We start from the raw sequence: 19,964 nt of genomic DNA on the forward strand, positions 1-19,964 counted from the left end.
CCTCCCCAGGCCACAAGGGGGGAGAGTGGACACCACTCGGGTCTGCACGATAGTGAGGACACAGCCCTGAAATCCAGTTCAGATCTGAGGTCCCCACAGAGCCCTGCATCTGCCCCATCCCCACGGCATGGCAGCTGCATGCCCGGGTCCCCTGGCAGGCCCTCTGCTCCGGCTAGAGCTCTGCCTGGGGCGGCGGGGGGGAGCAGAAGCAGCCAGTGCATAGAGACAAGGGCAGGTTCCTGCCAGCAACTGGAGGTGGGGGACAGGGGGTGGCATCTGTCCTGAAGGAAAGGAGGGAGAATTGTCTCCCAGGCAATCACCCAGGTCCTGGCACTGTGCTCAGCACTCCACACCCATCGCTTCATGTAGGCCTCCCAGCATATCAAGAGCCCATTCTACAGATGAAGAAACTGAGGGGGTAGAGAGGTTGAAGCAGCATAGCTGGCACCTGACTGAGCCAGCATTCTCTCAGATTCGTTTGTCTCTAGAGCCTAGACTGGAGAGAGAGAAGCCTTCCTGGAAGAAGGAGTGTGAGGACAGGTTGGAGGTGGTAAAGAACCATTTAGAGGAACTGAACCTCCAAGTCTGTGGGACTAACTTGTGGGGAGCCAGGTGGGAGCGTGGAGGGCAAATGAAAGGTGGGAGCTGAGGGAGCAGGGTCTGAGGTGTGGCAGAGAGCAAAAGGAGGAGGAGATCAGGTCCAGAGGGATCAAGGTTCTGCGGACGTGCGTGCTGCCCTGGAGTAAGGTGAGAACATTCTCATCAAAATGGGGGAAGGGCTCTTGGGACTGGGCTCCGTCGCCACAAAAGGGACCTGAGCTTGGAGCAGAACTTTGTGGACACACATAAGAAGACATGTAAAAATTCCCATTGTGGCTCAGCAGTAATGAACCCCACTAATACTCATGAGGACACGGGTTGGATCCCTGGCCTCACTCAGTGGGTTAAGGATCCAGCGTTGCTGTGAGCTGTGGTGTAGGTCATAGATGCAGCTCAGGTCCGGTGTTGCTGTGGCTGTGGCGCAGGCTGGCAGCTGCAGCTCTGATTTGATCCCTAGCCTGGGAACTTCCATATGCCACCCTGCAGCCCTAAAAAAGCAGAAGACAAAACAAAACCAAAAAACACATAGAAGGAAGGAACCCATAAACACTCCCTTTTGCCCGGAGGCAAAACCAGAGAACTTGAGCTGAAAGACAGCAGGAGGAAAAACGGTGAGACAGCAGAAGACACTTTCTGCTCACCAGTCACTCGGGAAGCTGGGGAGGTGAGAGGGACTGTGCGACTCTCCAAGGGTCAGGAGAAACGCCAGGCTGTTGAGTTGGGGAGGCTGCCTGGTCCTGCATTGACGGCTGGATGGGATGACCTACAGGAGGGAGTAATAGGCTTAGAGAAATGAGAGGGAAAGGAACATGGGGCTGTGGAGAGGGCACCAGACCAAGGAATGTTCCTCATAGAATAAACTAGCCAAGAGATGAGACCGACGCTGGAGAGTAGAGCAGGTGCGCCTGACCCCTGGTGGTGACCTGCGAGCACTGCACCTCTCAGCCCTGTGCTTGCGGGTCGTGGGGTAGAAGGAGGGGTCTCCCCTCAGCCCACCTGCTGTGAAGGCAGCTCTCCTGCCTTAGAGCCCACCTCTTCAGCCCTCCTGCCACATTCTTATAAAATGGAGCCTTCTCTAGACCACCCAACCCAACCGAAGCTCTCGGACACCCTTGCTGAGCCTGGCACTGAGGGGGCCATTCAAACACATTGATCAAAGGGCGTTATGTCTGAACAAATGAACAATGAATTCAGAACTTATATGTCATCAGATTTCATTGACTTCAACCAGCTTACCTTCTTTGTGTGGAATTCCAAAAGGTCCGGGTATTTAAAAAAACACCCCAGGAGTTTCTGCTGTGGGGCAATGGAAACGAATCCAACTAGGAACCATGAGGTTGCGGGTTCGATCCCTGGCCTTGCTCGGTGGGTTAAGGATCTGGCATTGCGGTGAGCTGTGGTGTAGGTCACAGACTCGGCTGAGATCCAGCTGTGCTGTAGCCGTGGCGTAGGCCGGCAGCTGCAGCTCTGATTGGACCCCTAGCCTGGGAGCCTCCATATGCCGTGGGTACAGCCCTAAACAGCAAAATAAATAAATAAATACATACATAAATAAAAAATTTAAAAGACCCTAGACCTTTCCTAGCTGTTAAGGATCTAGCGTTGTCACTGCCTGGCCCAGGGGAGCTTCCTAATGTGATGGGTGTGGCCAAATTAAAAACAAACAAAAAACAACACCCCAGGCCCTCAATAAGAATTGACTAGATGTAGAATGAAGATGATTCTAAATACCTCTGCCCACCTAGAACCTTGGCACTCCAAATACTGACCCAGGCCCCTCTGAGGTTCTGTCACCCTTGCCCTCCAGGAGCCAAGGACTTGTGCCTCCCATTGACGCAGAACCACTTTCTGCCTCATGGGGTCAGTTTTGGTATGTCTCCTCCACAGACTGGGAGCTTTTGGAGGGCAAGGAGATCCCACTGGACACCTCTGTGTCCCCACCATGGCTGGAGTGGGGCCTAGGGACCACAATACGGGTATCCAAGACTGGGTGTAGCCAATGCTCAGGGGGAAGCACGGGCTGGGCCTTAGCAGGGGTTCATGTTTAGACCAGGAGTAGGGGTCGGCAGAGGGAGATCAGGCTGGTGGTGGTGCTGGGGGGCGGGCAGCCCCATGAGCTTGGTTGAAATGGGGTGGGAGTGGGCTGCCACTTTGATGCACGAATTGGAGGCAGCTAAGCACCCCCTTCGCCCACCCTGAGGCTGAGAGGCTGAGCTCTGAGCTGCGGGGGCAGGTCCCAGCCTGGGGGTGCGGCTGCTATTAGCTGGGCAGGGGGTGGAGATGGGGACTCTGGGTTGCATTTGCCTGGGAGCTGGGAGGGAAGCAGGTGGCAAAGCCTGAGTGAGTAACAGCCTCCTTGAAGCAGCAAATCTTGTCGCCTCAGGAAGTCCCACAGACACAGTGCACCCCCCACCCCCGCCGGGACCTTCTCCCAGCACACGGCCACCCCCGCTCCGCGGCGCCCGCGGTGCCCCAGCACCCTTGACCCCATCGCGGACGCCCACACTGTCCTCCGGGGCATCCTCCTCTCCTGAGCGTCCTTCCTTCATCCCTTCCCCCACTACATCCGCCACCCCTCCATCCCCACCGTCCGCAGAGCCCTCGGAACTCGGGGAAGGCGCCCTCCGCGCGCCACCTAGCTCCCTGGGTCTCGCGAGGGGCCGTCCCAGTGAGGGGCGGGGAGCGGGGGGTGTGGCCCCGGCGGTTGCGGAGCTTGGGGCGGCATCGCCCTCTGCTGGACAGACCAGGGAACTGCTTCACCTGCGTCCCCTCGTCCTTTCCCTGCCCCCCAGGCTGCTTGCTCTCAGATCTTCCTCGACTTCTCCGCCTTCTCTCTTCTTTCCTTGACCTGACCCCTGCAGGACTCCGACTATGTAGATGTAGGTCCTGGTTCCAGCTCTGTTACAGGCTGTCTGCGGCCTCCCCGAGGCTTGGCTTCCTTCCCTGTGAAATAGCAGTCGTGAAGTCCAAATGCGGGACAGTGAAAGGAGACACTTTGTAAACTGAACGGGAGCATCTGAGGATGAGGTGCGGTTGTTGTTAAGGCTATAACGACACTAGCATTCCGGAGGGAGGGGGAGGGAATCATCTTTCTCCCTGGCCCTGGCCCACTGTGGAAGGAGAGGCAAAATTCATCCCTTTGGAATGCCACATTTTTTTTGCTTTTTCTTTCTTTCTTCTTCTTCTTCTTCTTCTTTTTTTTTTTTTTAGGGCGGCACCCGCAGCATATGGAAGTTCCCAGGCTAGGGGTCCAATCGGAGCTACAGCTGCCGGCCTACACCGCAGCCACAGCACAGCACCCCAGCCGAGTCTGCGACCTACACCACAGCTTACCGCAATGCTGGTTCCCTGACCCACTGAGTGAGGCCAGGGATGGAACCCATGTCCTCATGGACACTAGTCGGGTTCGTTTCCGCTGTGCCACAACAGGAACTTCCGGGAATACCACATTTTGCTGCACTGCCTTTCAGTCTTTTAAAACAATGATTTATATATATATATGTATTTAGAGTATATATTATGTACATATATATATTTATTTAATGCAAATGTGACCATACTCTGCATGCTCTTTTATGGCCTGTCTTTTTTTCTCCAAGTGCACAAACCATGGTAAAAGCCTGGCTTCTGGAGTCAGACAAACTCAAATGCAGGTCCTTGCTCTGTGATTTTATATTTTCATTCTTGGGCAAAGCACATCACGTTTACTTTTTCTCAGCCTCAGTTTTCTCCTCTGCAAAATGGTGATCATGTCAGGAACACTCACTCCACAGGCTTGTGATAAAGCCTTGGGCATAGCCAGCTCAGAACCTGTTAGCGGATATTTTCGATATTATCGCGCTGCCTGTAGCCGCCTGATCCTTGGAGCAGGTACGGTGTTCTCCCTCCTACTTGGGCCGTAACTGCAGGAAAGGGAGAGATCTCCATCTTTGAGCCCGCCCCTCCCCAAGACTGCTCTTGGTCACGTGGGTCTCGTTATTCCTCCAGCCCATCCAGAATTTCCCCTTCTAGGCCCCTCCAACTCATCCTCCATGCCTTCGACTTCTTCCCCAGAGAAGGGCTTTCCCTTCTCATTTCCCCTGGGTCCCTGCTACCTTGTGGCCTCCTCAGAGAAGCCTCTCCGACTGTTCCTTCCTCATTAGCAGCCTCCATCCTTCTCTAGCCATTTAGCTGCTCTCCGTTCTTCATAGCACGTATTATATGGCGTTATGTTCCTTATGTTTTTATTTGTCTCTCCCCGCCAATGTGTCTCCCTGGAAGGTAGGAACTTTTGGAGTTTTTCCTCCACCTCTGTGCTTCCTAGAAGACTTCCCGGCACATAGTAGGTCCTGGAGAGATTTTTTGTTTGTTTGTTTGTTTTTTGGGTGAACATTAATGTATCTACCTTTCTCCCTTAGGAGGCTGCAGCCCGGTAGAAGCCACGTCTGTCCAGGAGTTCCCGTCGTGGCGCAGTGGTTAACGAATCCGACTAGGAACCATGAGGTTGCAGGTTCGGTCCCTGCCCTTGCTCAGTGGGTTAACGATCCGGCGTTGCCGTGAGCTGTGGTGTAGGTTGCAGACGCGGCTCGGATCCCGCGTTGCTGTGGCTCCGGCGTAGGCCAGTGGCTACAGCTCCGATTCGACCCCTAGCCTGGGAACCTCCATATGCCGCAGGAGCGGCCCAAAGAAATAGCAAAAAGACAAAAAAAAAAAAAAAAAAAAAAAAAAGCCACGTCTGTCCAGTAGAGGGCACCAGCGCACAGCATTTTGGGGTCTCTCTGGGTTGGTGCTAGGATACAGCCCGCAGGCCTCTCTCCTCCCACTCTGTGGGCGCTCAGTCCCTGGTACCGGAAGCAGGAGGGCCCCCTGTGCTAATCTGCCCTGGCAAGGAGCTGGCATGCCCTGGCCGCCTCATCCGGCGTGCTCCGGTGCCCGAGGTCGGAATACCCTGACCGTCGTCCCGGACACACCCCCTAGCAGCTGAGGTGTCTGGACGGATCACACCCTGTCCCCGGCTCCGCAAAAGGAGGGCAATGACAGGAGTCGCACTGCTGGCTCCTGCGTTTGCTGTGAGGCCCAGACAGGAATGTGTGTGAAATGTTTTGTGAATGTAAACACCAGGGGAATATAATTTACACATCCCTTTATTGGCAGTGGCAGCAGATTAGCAACAAAAGAGGAGAGCTTAGCGGGCACTTGCAAGGCTCAGTGAAGGTGGGTTTATGAAGCAGATTAAGACGGTGGAAGGAGAAAGAAGTTAAAAATAACAACTACCTTTCACCAAGAGCTTATTAGGAGCCAAGGCGGAGGAAAGTGATCTCCAAACATTGTCTAATTATAGCCAACACTTACATGGGGCTGCCCTGTGCCAGGCACTAAGTGCCTTATGCATAGAACACATGGGACCCTGACAACTCAGGGAGCTTGAGTCGTGCCACTGTCCCCATTCTACACAAGGAACCCAGAGGCAAGGAGAGCTGAAACAAGTTGCCCAAGGCCACCCAGGGAATTCAAACCTCAGCAATCTGCCTCCTGGCAGAATGGGCTCCTAAACCCTCACGGTTGCAACTACAAGGAAAAGGAGACACTATCTTTCCATTTCCCATCTGGGGGTGGGGGGAGCTGAGGCTCAGCTAGCTGACGGTCTGCCCAAAGCCATGAGGTGAATATACGGGTATTTGAACCCTGCTTAACCTCCAAGGATACTTCTCTGTCCCACCAGGGTCAGGAAAGGGGCTTCTGGAATGGGTACGGGGGTCTGTGAGAGGGGTCAGAGGCAAACACTGGCTGCCTCTTGCTTTGGGGTTCAGGGGAGGGTGAGAGAACAGAGGCCATGCAGGGCTGAGGGGTGGAGAGGCTGCCTGGTGACCTCAGATCCATGGGAGAGAAGGGCCAGGTTGGGAGGGAGGAAGTGAACGTCGCAGGGAGCCCCCGGGCTGCCCACAGCCATTCCACCCGGGTCCGTGAGCTGCCACCACGCACTTGCACACGTGGAACAGGGGCTCTGAGGGGCTGGCCTGACTGGGGGAGGTGGGAGCAGCCCCGTCCCTTGTCACAAGTGCCCCCGGCCCTGCCCCTGGCTTCCAGCCTGTTACATAAGCTGCTCCGTACCCAGGGACTGGAAATAGCCATGGCATTGCCGGGCTGGGCCGGGGGGCATGATGAATGGTCTTCAGGAGCGTCAGCTGACCTCTCCTGAAGTGACCTGAGGGCCTGCCGGCAGCTCAGGTTACCCAGCCCCGCCTGGGAGGACGCCCTGCCCATCCGCTGTGACTCTCTGTCTGGACATTTATGGTGCGAGCGTCTGAGCGATCGTCCCACTCTCAAGCCTGAGTGGCTGAGGCCGCTCACAGCCTCACAGCACCCACAGCAGCCTCCCTGGGTGCGGGAGCCAGGGCCTCGCCCACAGAAAGTGGCCTGGCATCTCTGCAGCCAGCCCCAGGGAGAGCGGGGAGCTCTGTACCTCTGCATCCCTGGCCCCAAGAGGGGAGCGAGAGAAGCCAGTGAAATGGGGGGTGGGGTGGGGGCTGCTGGAGGCCGCAGGGTCTCTGTACCCCACTGCCATCCCCACGCCTCCGTGTCACGGCCCACCCTGTCACCACACCCATGGCCCCTGGATCCCAGAGCTGCCCACATACTCTGATGCCCCCTGGAAACACAGAGTCACACGCCTGCTCCAGACACAAGGCACACACCCCCCTACTCCTGAGAGCACCTTGGGCAGACTTTTGAAGACCACTGGGCGTGTGGGAGAGTGTTGTTGCAGTGTAGCGTGATTGAGGGGTAAGAATTATGAATATGGGTTGCTCCCATCATGGCTCAGTGAGTACGGCTATTCCAATTCCCAACCTTTAAGATACCTTTAAGGAGTTCCCCTTGTGGCGCAGTGGAAATGAATCTGACTAGTAACTACGAGGTTGAGGGTTCAATCCCTGGCTTCGCTCAATGGGTTAAGGATCTGGTGTTGCCCTGAGCTGTGATGTGGGTTGAAGGCACGGCTCAGATCCCACATTGCTGTGGCCGTGGTGTAGGCCAGCAGCTGCAGCTCCGATTAGACCCCTAGCCTGGAAACCTCCATATGCCATGGGTGCAGCCCTAAAAAGCAAAAAAAAAAAAAAAGATACCTTTAAGATACCTATTCCTCAAAACAAAAGCAAAAACAAACAACAAAAACCCCTCCCTAAAAATATAGAATCAAAGCTTTAGATTTGTTAAATCGCCTGATTATTCTCTCCCAGATCCTTCAGTGGAATGGGCAGTACTAGGGAGTAACTCTTCACTCCATGTCTCCAGAACCTTCTGACAGGTAAGAATTCCACAATTGGAGAAATAGGGGAAATTTTAGAAAGGAGCACTAGAAGGCTGGTGAGTTGCTTCAAACACACACACACACACACACACACACACACACACACACACACACGCAATAGCTGTTCTTGATGCTCAGGTGTGGGGGCAGGACCCCCTCCCCAAACTCCTATGGCAGCACTCCCCGGCAGGGCTGGCCATGCCCAGGCACTGCCCAGGCCTCTGCTACCCTCCTGTGTGCCTGTGGGTCCTGATGTCTGAGCCCATGGCAGAGGCAGAGGAGAGACAGGCCCAAAGTTCGCCAGAAAGCAAAGGGACTCCCACCCCACTGCCTGGTTGATCCATAGAGTGAAGGGCTAGGCTGGCCTCCCTGGTTCTCCTGCCTGCCTCTTTGTCTCTCCAGGCCCTCCCCTGAGGGTTGTCACTGGTAACCAGAGCTGGATCGTCTGGTAAGAGCCGAGGAGCAGCGTCGCTTGGCAACCTGGAGAGCACACAAGATCCAGCTAATCTGGGCTGCTCTGGCAGGCCAGTCCCCTCGCAGCCTCCAGGGCACCTGCCTGCAGGTTAGCAGCAGACCCCCAGAGAAGGGTGCTTAAAAACGTCTACCTGGAGTTCTGGTTGTGGCTCAGCAGGTTATGAACCTGACTAGTGTCCATGAGGACACAGGTTTGATCCCTGCCCTTGACCAGTAGGTTAAGGATCTGGCATTGCCATGAGCTGTGGTGTAGGCTGCAGACTCAGCTAGGATCCCGAATTGCTGTGGCTGTGGCCTAGGCTGGCAGCTGTAGCTCTGATTTGACCCCTAGCCTGGGAACTGCCATATGCGGCAGGAGTGGTCCTTAAAAAAGCCAAAAAAAAAAAAAAAAGTCTATTTCCACTTCAGCAAACCCCAAGTTCTAGGCAAGTTCAAGGAGACCCTAAGGACTGGGCAGGGAGGACCCTTTTTCTCCCCACCCTCCTTCCCCTCCCTCCCTCCCTGTCCCTTTCCTCATTCTTGAGCCCTTTCTTCCTTCACAAAACAGTGAAAAATCTGCAGACCTCTGGGGAGCGGGGTCCTAGCTCTGTTGCAAGCTGTGAAATTTGGGGTAAATCCCTTCACCTCTCTGAACTTCAGACTCTAATCCAGGAGGCAGTCACTAGCAGTTCAGTGCCTAGACTTGAGGCCACACCAGCCTGGATACAAATCGTTGCTCTGCTATTTCTCAGCCATGTGGCATCAGGCATGTTATTTAGCTTCTTGGAGCCCCGGTTCCCCAAATACTAAAGAGAACCCACCTGAGGGCTGTTGAAAGAAGGAAGAAGAGACAAAGCAAGGAAAGTGCTTTGCTCAGTGTCTGGCACATGCCCTCTGCGATGCTCTTTCTCACCTCTGGCCTTTCCCACATACCGTTTCCTCCCCCTGGAACACTCCCCACCATGCTCCACCTCAAAAATATTCCTCACTAGAAAACTTACTTCCTGGGGAAGGAGAAAAAGTATTTCCCTTATCCACCACCATCCCTCCTAAATTACAGTTCCTCATTAAATAACTCGTAGGCATACTGCAGTTCATTTTCTCTTATTTGCAAGGTGGCTGAACAGCAGTTTCCACAACTGGGCTTGTAAGCCACGGCGTGGGGACAGGGGCTATGTCTGTTTTGTTCTTTGCTGTGTCCCCAGAGAGAGGGTAGACCCAGATGGTCTCCAAAGCACGGTCCAGCTTTCTGTAACTCTATGTTTCTTCTTTCTTCCTCCTCTTCGTCTCCAAGTTGACCTAAATAATTTTTGCATCATTTCTTAGGTTCACTGAATCTCCAAGAAGCAGGGTCTAACAGGAAAGATAGCTCAAGAATTCTTAATTACACTCTATTCTTCAGAGAAGTGGCTGAACCAGATTTGGGATGGAAAATCCCAAACCAGCTTCTCTACGGATTTCGCGGCCCCCTTCCTTCCTCAGCCTGGGACCCTCATTCTGGCAGAGAAGTCTGTTTGCAGTACCAAATCCAAAGGAAGAGAACGCCCTCTGGCTTATTTGCATACTCTCGTGCTATTGGTTGGAAGGGAGGCACGGTAGCCAATGGTTTGCAGCGGTGTTTACCCAGTCGCGGCTCCTGGCCGTCCTGTGATGTAATGGAATCCTGGCTGGGCCGCGCGCGACTCACTCCCGTCCGCCTCGTGACGTAGCGGCTTCCCCGGGCCCCACCCGGCGCAGCCGGGTCGGGCCCAGGGCAGCTCGGCCGCCCCCGGGAACGCAGCGTGGGGCACTGCCGAGGCCACACCGCTGCAGCGGGGTCCTGTTCCATCCGGCCTAGCATTCCGGTCCGGGCCCCTCAGGGAGGGCCCGCTGGGCCAGATCTGATCTCTGGCGACGTGGAGAGAATCTGGAAGCAGACAGCAGAGGATTACCAAACTCGATTCCTCTGGGAGTGGATTACTGTCCTCTCACATCGTAAATCACGCTGTTCTCTAACGTTTTGCATTTGTTTACAACGAGCCTGTTTGATTTTGTAATTTAAAAAATAAGTTACAGAGGATTCCTGTTTGTTTTTTAATAAAGAGCCTGGCTTAGATTTAGGGGAAATCTTGGTATTAATGCCAGCTCTGTCACTTCCAACCTGGTGACTTTGGCCACTTTTTGGTGCTGGCCCTGCCGGCCTTCCATGGCAACTAGGGAAGAAAAATGTGGAGGCACTTTGAAAAGCACCCAGCAGGGCCCCTCCCATCCTTATGTAATTTAGGTCATGTATTCCCATCGGAGAGGTGTCCATGGAAGGGCATGATCCCTGCCTGGGACAGCCCCAGGAAGGCCCTGTTTTGTGCCCCCATTTTTTTTTTTTTTTTTTTGCCTTTTAATTGCTCCTAAACCTGGGGGTGGTGGGGGGACCCCAGCCAGCTATTTCTCAGGATGAGGAAGGGAACCACAAAGGGAATCCCCTCCATAGCCCCTCTTCTCATTGAGGGCTGAGACCTAAACTGGGGAGCCCCTTCAGGGCCCACATGGGCTGGGGAACCCCCATGCCTCAGGGTGGTGGTGGTGAGAGGGCCTGACTGGGTGGAGTTGGATCATGGGTTTCTACTACTTTGAGATGGAAGGTCATGTGGGGAAGAGCTCTGAGGATCTGGCTGAATGTCCTTGTGCTAAGACTTTCCACCCCAGGATCCCAATTCTGCGCCCACCTCATTACCTGTGAACCCCCCCCCCTCTTTTTTTGGCCTCCCCTTGGCGTATGGAGTTCCCAGGGCAGGGATCAGATCAGAACCAAGCCACAATTGCAAACTGCACCACAACTGCACCAACACCGGACCCTTAATCCACTGTGCTGGGACCTGGGGCCAAACCTGTGTCCCAGGGCTCCAAAGACACCGCAGATTCTGGTGTGCCACAGCGGGAACTCCACACCTGTGAGCTTTGAGGCTTCTCCGTGGGATGCACTCCCTTCTCTCCTCCTTGCTGGGTCCTGTCTCTCCCTTCACAATGTGTCCATGTTCTCTTCCAGGAAGTCCTCTCGGATTAACCCTTTAGATTCCACCCTAATGCCAGCTTGAGGCCTCTTGGAGGCTGCCTCTTGGGTCTTCTGGCAATGTGTTCATCATTAGTGTTGGGTCCTGCCTCCCCGTCAGACTGGGACCCAGCTTTCTGTGGAAAGATCTTGTCCTTCTCCCTTAGGAATTTCCCAGAAAGTGGAACAGCCCTGGCCAGGGTCTCTGTTTTCCCATCTAGTCCTAGCTCTTGCGCTTCTCTCCCCTCAGTGTTCCCATCTGGAATATAAGCTGTGTGGAAGTTCCTAGAATCTGTATGGGAAAGAGGAGGGGCTAGGTTAGGAAGGAACAAGATGGGTAGAAATTAGAGCGCTGGTCTGCAGGCAGAAGATCGGGGCTATAGTCCTGGCTTGGCCACTGACTAACTGGGTCGAGACAAGAAGGATGCCGAAATTTGCTGGACATCTGTAATGACATAATGAGATGACATAGCCTTCATCTGTGCAGCTCCTCAAGCTCCCGGATAAACATACCAGCTGGAAAAAGCCAGAGTGAGTACTTTCATGTGCAGCTTCAAGACAAGGTCCCCAACCCTGTCTTCCCCAAGACTTCCTATGTGGAAATGGTGGGCCTGCTACTACATGTCACACTCCTTGCTACATTTTTTTTTAGTGGCTGCACCTGCGGCATATGGAAGTTCCCAGGCGAGGGGTTGAATCAGAGTTGTAGCTGCAGGTCTACACCACAGCCATGCAACACCGGATCTAAGTCGCATCTGTGACCTACCTCACAGCTTGCAGCAATGCCAGATCCTTCACCCACTGAGCAAAGCCAGAGATCGAACCCGAATCCTCATGGATACTATGTTGTGTTCTTAACCCACCGAACCACAACAGGAACTCCCCTGGCTGCACTCTCCTATCTGCTATCAAAGATACACTCTTCACAATTGGGCAAGATGAGTATATTGTTGTCCTCTTTGTGGTTTTTTAAAATGCAGATTCATGGGCCCAACCCACAAACTAATCAGAATCTCTAGGGAGTTAGGAATCTGCACTTTTTTATTTGGCTGCTCCTGAGGCTCGTGGACGTCTCCGGGCCAGGGATCGAACCAGAGCCACAGCAGCGACCCAAGCCACTGCAGTGATAACACCAAATCTTCAACCTGGTGTGCCACAAGGGAACTCCTCAGTCTCATGTTTCTTTTTATTTATTATTTATTATTATTATTAATTTTTTTTGGTCTTTTTCCCTTTTCTAGAGCCGCTCCCACAGTATATGGAGGTTCCCAGGCTAGGGGTCGAATCAGAGCTGTAGCCGCCAGCCTACACCAGAGCCACAGCAACTCGGGATCTGAGCCGCGTCTGCAACCTACACCACAACTCACGGCAACGCTGGATCCTCAACCCACTGAGCGAGGCCAGGGACCGAACCCGCAACCTCATGGTTCCTAGTCGGATTTGTTAACCACTGCACCACGACGGGAACTCCTCAGCTTCATGTTTCAAATGAAGAAACTGAAGCCCAGAGAAGGCAAGTTTCCTCAAGTCACACAGTTGGAGATGGTTAGAACCAGTGTCAGTCCTAGGCCTCTTGAGCCTGTGTTTCTTCTGCCACCTCACTCTGCCACCGCGAGCCACGCAGGTGTGTGTGCTTTTTAGCATTACATATTTTAATGTATATTTTATTTCATTATAAAACAGGAGAATATATAATAAAGCTAAGTTGTACTAAAGTATTTATAGACGGGAGAGACCTCTGTGGGCTGGAAGCCTTCATGGAAAAACTGGTAACTGAGCCTTTTAAAAATTTTTATCCTTCCTGTCCAAATAAATGTATTTCTCCTACACAGACAAATATTTTTAAAATGTATTTCAAAAGTTAGATTTCTGGAAAAAGACAAAGAGGAAGTGGAGGCAGCGGCTTCTTTAGGAAGCCCATTTGGAAGGAACTCCTGGGATAGGAAGGAGAGGAAGGTGGTGGGGAGGGAAAGAGCCAGATTCATGGCCCCCCACCCCCACCCCTAACCCCACCTTGCAACGAAGCCTTGGTTTCTTCATTTCTACGTTGGCCTGATGTTTGAATCTAGGAAAGAAATGTAAAAATTCTAAGAAGATGATTTTGAGACAAATCAGATTCTTGGGATTGTTTTGAAGCAGGAGAGAGAGAGGGGCTTCTGAGTCGCAGCAGGAATTTAGGACAGGTCCAGGAAAGGATTTCCGGGGGTGGGCAGGGGGGTGGGGAGAGGAATGTGGCCCCTGGAATGAGGGCTGAGTGGGGGTGTCGGGCCTCTTTTGGAGAGTTTTGAATGCAGAAGAGATTCTTTGCTGCGTGGGGCCTGGCCTGGGTGCTGGGCTTGATTAGCAGGCTCATAATTTTTTTTTTTTTTTTTTTTTGGTCTTTTTAGGGCTGAATCTGCGGCATGTGGAGGTTCCCAGGCTAGGGGTTGAATTCGAGCTGCAGCTGCCGGCCTGTGCCACAGCCACAGCAACTCAGGATCCAGGCCTCATCTGCGACCTACACCACAGCTCACATCAATGCCAGATCCTTAACCCACTGAGTGAGGCCAGGGATCCAACCCACGTCCTCATGGATGCTAGCTGGGTTTGTTACCGCTGAGCCCCAAGGGGAACTCCATCATGCTCATAATTTAAGGTGGCTCCAAAAATAGGTAGGGGCTGGTGGCCAGGGCCACAGAGCACAGGACTGAGTCCTGCCTGATGGGTATTTCCCAAGGGCCTTGCCTGCCTGGCAGTAGGGGAGCAGACACTGTAACCCCAACCCCACTCTGCCAGCCCCCAGCTCCACTCCTGTGGCCTTGGCCTGGCCTCCCTGAACTGGCCACTCCTAAGTAGGCTTCTGTTGGGGGAGAAGGATTTATTTGCTCAAGACAAATATCATTCTCCCGTTTCCAAAGAGTGTTCCAGTCAGATGGGAAAGGACTCTCACCCCTAGAAGGTCCTTACTGGAGAGGCCTGTGCTTGGTTGGAGTCTATGGTCAACAGAGAGTGGGCCACTCAGGGCTTCCTGGCTGCTGTGCGGTGCTTCTGTGTATTTCCTGCACCAAGCGCTCCTGTGGATGGGGCAAGTCAGATTCCTAGAGGAAAGCTAGGAAAGAGGAGAAAGTAACAAGTGCCTACTGGATACAAGGCATATTCATGGTCCTTGAGTCCTCCTGACTTCTGGTAACTGAAAAGGTGGATAATATCATGACCCTCATTTTATTGGTTAGGCAATGGAGGCTCAGAGGGCTTAAGTGACTTGCCGTTCGTCACACAGTAGTGTGACCTGGGAGCAGCTGCCTCTGGGAATGCTTCTCTCCAGGAGAAATTTCACCCTCCCAGGAAGTCCTGGTTCTCTGGACAGGCTACCTTGTGTGAAAGCCGGACATCCTGCTGGCTGGGCGCCTTGTCCTCGTGGCATATAGGCCAAGGGATGCTGGTGGGACTCTACAGGGCTCAGAGGGCTGGGGCCCTGTCTTCTGCAACCAGCCTAATTGCTGTGTGACTTTGAGTCGCTGCCGAGCCTCTCTGGGCCTCACTTTTTCCACCTCTTCCTCAGGGGAAGCCCCGGGTAAATTTATTTATAACCGAGCTCCAGGTTTGCTGCCTCGGAAGGTGTTAGCAAGGCCACAGACCTCACCTGAAAACAGCTCCGCTCCCCCGGCCGCAGCGGGGCGGGTTATGTAACGGGGTGCGCGGCGAGGGTTGGGGAGGGGGGCCCTAGGGGCGGGGCGCTCGCGGCTATTCCGGGCGCCGCTATTTTTAGCCCCATTGATGAGGCTGCGTCGGCCGCCGCCGCCGGGATTCCGGAGACGTCAATGGGCGCGCGTCACGGTCCCCGCCCGCCCGCCCGCCGGGGGAGGCGCGCCCGGGGCTGGGACAGCGGCGCGGGCGGCTGCGGGCTGAGGGGGCGGGGGGCGCGGCCGCGGCCGGAACTGGGGGGCGGGGGGCTCCCCGGGGGCGGGGGGCGCGGGGCCGCGGCGGCGCGGCCGCAGGAGCGCGAGGTGGCGGCGGCGGCGTCACCGTGGGGGCCCCCGCGACCCCCAGCCGCCCGGCGATGGGGGACCCCACCGCCGCCGAGGCCCTCTCCGGAAGGCGGGGCCGGAGAGGCCAGGTGAGGGGGTCGGGGGGGGCGCTGGGGGGACCCTGGGAGAGGCCCGGGGGCGGTGGGGTCTGCGCCGGGGTGGGGCTGGGGTCGCGCCCGGAGTCCCGCTTGGAAACCGGGAGAGGGGGGGCGGGCGAGGGCAGGGACCGGATTCCCGGCGGAACCGGCTAGCTCCGACTCAGCCCCCGAGGGCGGCGGCCCGTGCTCTCTCGCCCCAGCCCGCCAAGGGTGGGGTTTGGCCCGTGAGGGGCGCTGGAGGTGGCCAGGCGGGAGAAATTCCTTCCATTTCGCCGCCGGCTGCGGGGAACGGGTTCCAGGAGTTCGGGAGCTCGTCTGCCAGGACGCCGAGCCGGGAGGGACCAGCATTGCCCGCTGCAACCCCTTCGTGGGACTGAGCCGAGAAACCCAGCCGGAGAGAGGCTAGACGGTGGAGTCAGGAGCGGGTCTCGTGGAGTCGGGGGCAGACCGGGGATAAGAAATGCTGCAGAAGTGGCATTTACGTGGTTTCCGCTGGGGCATTAATTGGGGTTTGGGGCTGGTACTAGGGGTGTGCTGGGCAGAGATAGGTGAGTTCACCACAGTTATGCCCGAGAGGTGATGATGGATTAGGGGCCTGATAACAGCCTGGCAGGAGGCTCCAGTGCTGGCTTCAGGCTTGGTCCTAGACCCACTCCAAGTGACTTGGATGAAGATTTGAAAGGGAAGCCTGCCTACTCTTTGTTGTGACCTAGAGCTGAGAGGAATGACAATGACAAGCGTATGGTATGATCAAGCCAAGATTCCAATCTCTGGCAGCCAGGCAGAAGGATGGACCAAGCCGAACAGGATGAATGTAACTGATTATAAATGTTAAGGCCTGGGCCGGAATTAAGAAAGTTAGCTGGGAGTTCTCGTCATGGTGCAGTGGGTTAACAAATCCGACTAGGAACCATGAGGTTGCGGGTTCGGTCCCTGCCCTTGCTCAGTGGGTTAAGGATCTGGCGTTGCCGTGAGCTGTGGTGTAGGTTGCAGACGCGGCTCAGATCCAGCGTTGCTGTGGCTCTGGCGTAGGCCAGTGGCTACAGCTCCGATTCGACTCCTAGCCTGGGAACCTCCATATGCCGCAGGAGCGGCCCAAAGAAATAGCAAAAAGACAAAAAAAAAAAAAAAAAAAAAAAAAAAAAAAAGAAAGTTAGCTGAGGGGTTCCCATTGTGGCTCAGTGGAAATGAATCTGACTAGTAACCGTGAGGACTCGGGTTTGATCCCTGGCCTCACTCAGTGGATTAAGGATCTGGCGCTGCAGTGAGCTGTGGTGTGGGTTACGGGTGGGGCTCGGATCTGGCATTGCTGTGGCTGTGGCATAGGCCAGCAGCTACAGCTCTGATTAGACCCCTAGCCTAGAAATTTCCATATGCTGTGGGTGTGGCCCTTAAAAAAAACAAGAAGAAGAAAATTAGCCGAGAAGTTCAACCCAGTACCCTAGGCCCCAGAGCTTCCCACTCACTCTCTGGTATTGACTGTCAGACTGCTCTGTGTGCATTAAGCATGTCCAGGAAGGGAAGGGTGATGCCTGGCCTTGGGCTTTCTGGGTTCTAATCCCAGCTTTGTCACTTCTTAGCTGTGTGGCCTTGGGCAGATCGCTTAACATTTCTGTGCCTTAGTTTCTTCCTTGATAAAATGTTCATAACCTCCTAATCTCTTCCTTATAGTATTGAGAGGCTGAAATGAGAACATGAGTGCAAAGTGCTTAGTAAGATTTTTAGCACATGGTGTTCAACAGCTATTAGCTGCTGTTTTATCGTTTTGTTTGTTTGTTTTTGTCTTTTTAGGGCAGCACACACAGCATATGGAAGCTCCCAGGCTAGGGGTCGAATCAGAGCTGTAACTGCTGGCCTACACCACAGCCACAGCAACACCGGATCCAGTCTGGGTCTACGGCCTACTCCACAGCTCATGGCAACACCGGATCCTTAACCCACTGAGAGGGGCCAGGGATCAAACCTGCCCCCTGGATGCTAGGTGGGTTCGTTACCCCTGAGCCACAATGGGAACTCCTGTTATTGTTGCTCATAGTAATATGCCCATTTTGCGGTGGGGACCTTGGCCAGTGCAGAGTTTATGCCATCAGGAAGCCACCAGGGCTGTAGAGAGACCATGATCTGTCAGCCATGTCCTGTTGCAAAGAGTTTAGTTAAGAAAAGACTCACACGCTTCATAGAAGGGAAGAGAAGGAGATTCCAGAGGGCCCATGCAGGGCCTGCCTACGCTTTGTTGTGACCTAGAGCCGAGAGGAATGACAATAACAAGCGTATGGTATGATCGAGCCAAGATTCCAATCTCTGGCAGCCAGGCAGAAGGATGGACCAAGCCGAACAGGATGAATGTAACTGATTATAAATGTTAAGGCCTGGGCTGGAATTAAGAAAGTCAGCTGAGGAGTTCCCATCCTGTTACATCAACATATTTTGATTTTAAGGAAGAACCCTCAGACTTTGGGTCTGCCCCCAGATGGAAGGGACAGCTCCTTAGCTGCAGTGTCCTCCCTACCTCCTTCCAAGGGACAGGCTGACCCTCCCCCCAACTCCGTTCTGATGCAGGCATGTGTGAGGCCCCCTCTCCCCCACTCCACAAGTGCTTACTGAGCACCTGCTGGTGCCGAGCTCTGGTTTAGAGACGGGACTTTGCAGCGACGGAGACAAACAGATGAACGCATCCGTCCCATGGAGATAATCAAAAGACGCTGATGTAACAGGGCGGGAGTGGAGGAGAGATGGGCATGCAAACCTGACTGATGAGAAGGAGCTGGCCATCTTATGGCAGTGACTTTCCGGGCAGAGGGAACAGCCTATGCAGAGGCTCTGAGTGGGGAAAGAAAGCCCATGGGCCTGGAGGACCGCGAAGATGGGGAGCAGGAGCCCAAAGTCTGGGCTGATGCTCCCACTGCATTTGCGGGGGCATCACTTTCTCCTCCACCAAGCCCACGCAGCCCACACGGTCTGTCCTCTGCATAGCGTTGATTGTAACTGACCTTGACTCGCTCCCCCCCTGTAACCTCCCGGGGCCTGGGGATCTTGGTTGGCTCCTTGGATCTCCCACTGTTTGTGGCTCACTGTCTGGCTCACAGCAGGCTCCCTGTACATGCTTGTGAAATGAGTGTTGAGCAGGGAATTTTGATCTGGGACAGCAGATGGGATCAGATTCCTGTTCTAAGATGTTATGAATCACTTTCTTGGCACCAACGGGAACCCCGGTTCTGGCCCCTGTTCTCAGATACAGGTGCAGGAGACCGGGGCCCTCAGGTTGGGCTTGACCGTGGTGGGGGGTGTTGGGCCCTCCCACCCCTTCCCCTTCAGCTGAGGGCTGGAAGGGAGAAAAGAGAAGGTTGGTGGGGGCGGGGGACAACGTCCTGACTGCAGACCGCTTCTGGCGTATGGCAAGGTGACAGTGTCATTCTGGGAAGCAGGTGTCGGCGTGGGCTGGGCTAGGTTTGAAGCCTTCTCTTTGGGATTGGAAGCCCTCCAGATGGTCCACATCGCCTTCCGCTCCTACGCTGCCTGCTCCCCATCATGCCCACTGGGACATCGGAGTGCTGGTAGCTCTGTAAGCGGAGCATCTGGGTACCACAGGCCAGAGGAGCTCCCCTTAGCCTGTGAAGCCTGGGTCAGAGGTCAGGAGGGCGAAGGAGTCCATCACCCACCCTCTGGGGCCTCCTCCTCCTCACTCCCTGTACCTCCCACCATGGCAACATCTGCTTCTCTTTTCCCAGACCTCATCTCAGCCTGAAGGGCAGCCTGCTAACCAGGGAAGACCAAGCCTTGGCTGGTAATGCCCTCACCTTGGGGCCCAGTCGTAAAAGGAGAGGGCTGAAAAAGGGTGGACAAAGGAAAGGAGAGGTGTGGATGGCCCTGGCTGAAGGTTTTGGCACCAGCAGGGTCAGGGGGGAGCGTGAAGAGGGTGGAGGACTGGCACACACAGGTGGGCCAGGTGCCCAGAAGTGGCTCAGACTAGGAGTTAGCTTTTATGTATTCTTTTTCAGTTTCTCCTAGTAACGATGGCATTTATGTGAATCCAGCACTGTTCTAAGTTCTTTACACGTATGAACTCATTTTAAGCCTGATGATAACCTTATGGTTGTTAATTTTAGAGATGTCAGTTCCAGATTGTCATTTTCACAGATGAAGCACAGAGAGGTTATATAACTTGCCCAGAGTTGCAGGTGATGGAGCCAGGATTTGATCCCAGGCAACAGGGTCCAGCATCCCCTAGATCAGAGTTCCTAGGCACAAACTGTTTGTGACTGGAATCCCTTCACAGAGGGTTTCCTGAGCATCCCCACTGCTCAACTGGAAGGCTGGGCTGGGGAGTTCCCATTGTGGCTCAGTGGGTTAAGAACCCAGCTAGTAACCATGACGATGTGGGTTTGATCCCTGGCCTTGCTCAGTGGGTTAAGGATCCGGCATTGCTGTGAGCTGTGCAGACGTGGCTCGGATCCCGTGTTGCTGTGGCTGTGGTGTAGGCCAGCAGCTATAGC

The 19,964-nt window shown here is 54.5% G+C and overlaps 1 protein-coding gene across 1 annotated transcript; it reads right to left on the reverse strand.

Annotated features, from left to right (window-relative positions):
- Positions 15,111-18,442, reverse strand: LOC110260567 (classical arabinogalactan protein 9-like). Its single transcript, XM_021091216.1, has 2 exons — positions 18,395-18,442; positions 15,111-15,560 (listed from the first exon to the last, which is right to left on the reverse strand). The coding sequence occupies exons 1-2, from the start codon at positions 18,440-18,442 to the stop codon at positions 15,111-15,113; spliced, it is 498 nt and encodes a 165-aa protein (XP_020946875.1).

The sequence above is a fragment of the Sus scrofa genome, chromosome 5 (genome assembly GCF_000003025.6).
Source record: "Sus scrofa isolate TJ Tabasco breed Duroc chromosome 5, Sscrofa11.1, whole genome shotgun sequence".
Classification (NCBI taxonomy): domain Eukaryota; kingdom Metazoa; phylum Chordata; class Mammalia; order Artiodactyla; family Suidae; genus Sus; species Sus scrofa.

Bases quoted from the DNA above. Each gene is read 5' to 3' on its own strand.
- LOC110260567 (XM_021091216.1), bottom strand. From the start codon at position 18,442: ATGCAGAGGACAGACCGTGTGGGCTGCGTGGGCTTGGTGGAGGAGAAA. The intron at 15,561-18,394 runs GTGATGCCCCCG...CCGGTTTCCAAG, and splicing joins TGGGCTTGGTGGAGGAGAAA to CGGGACTCCGGGCGCGACCC.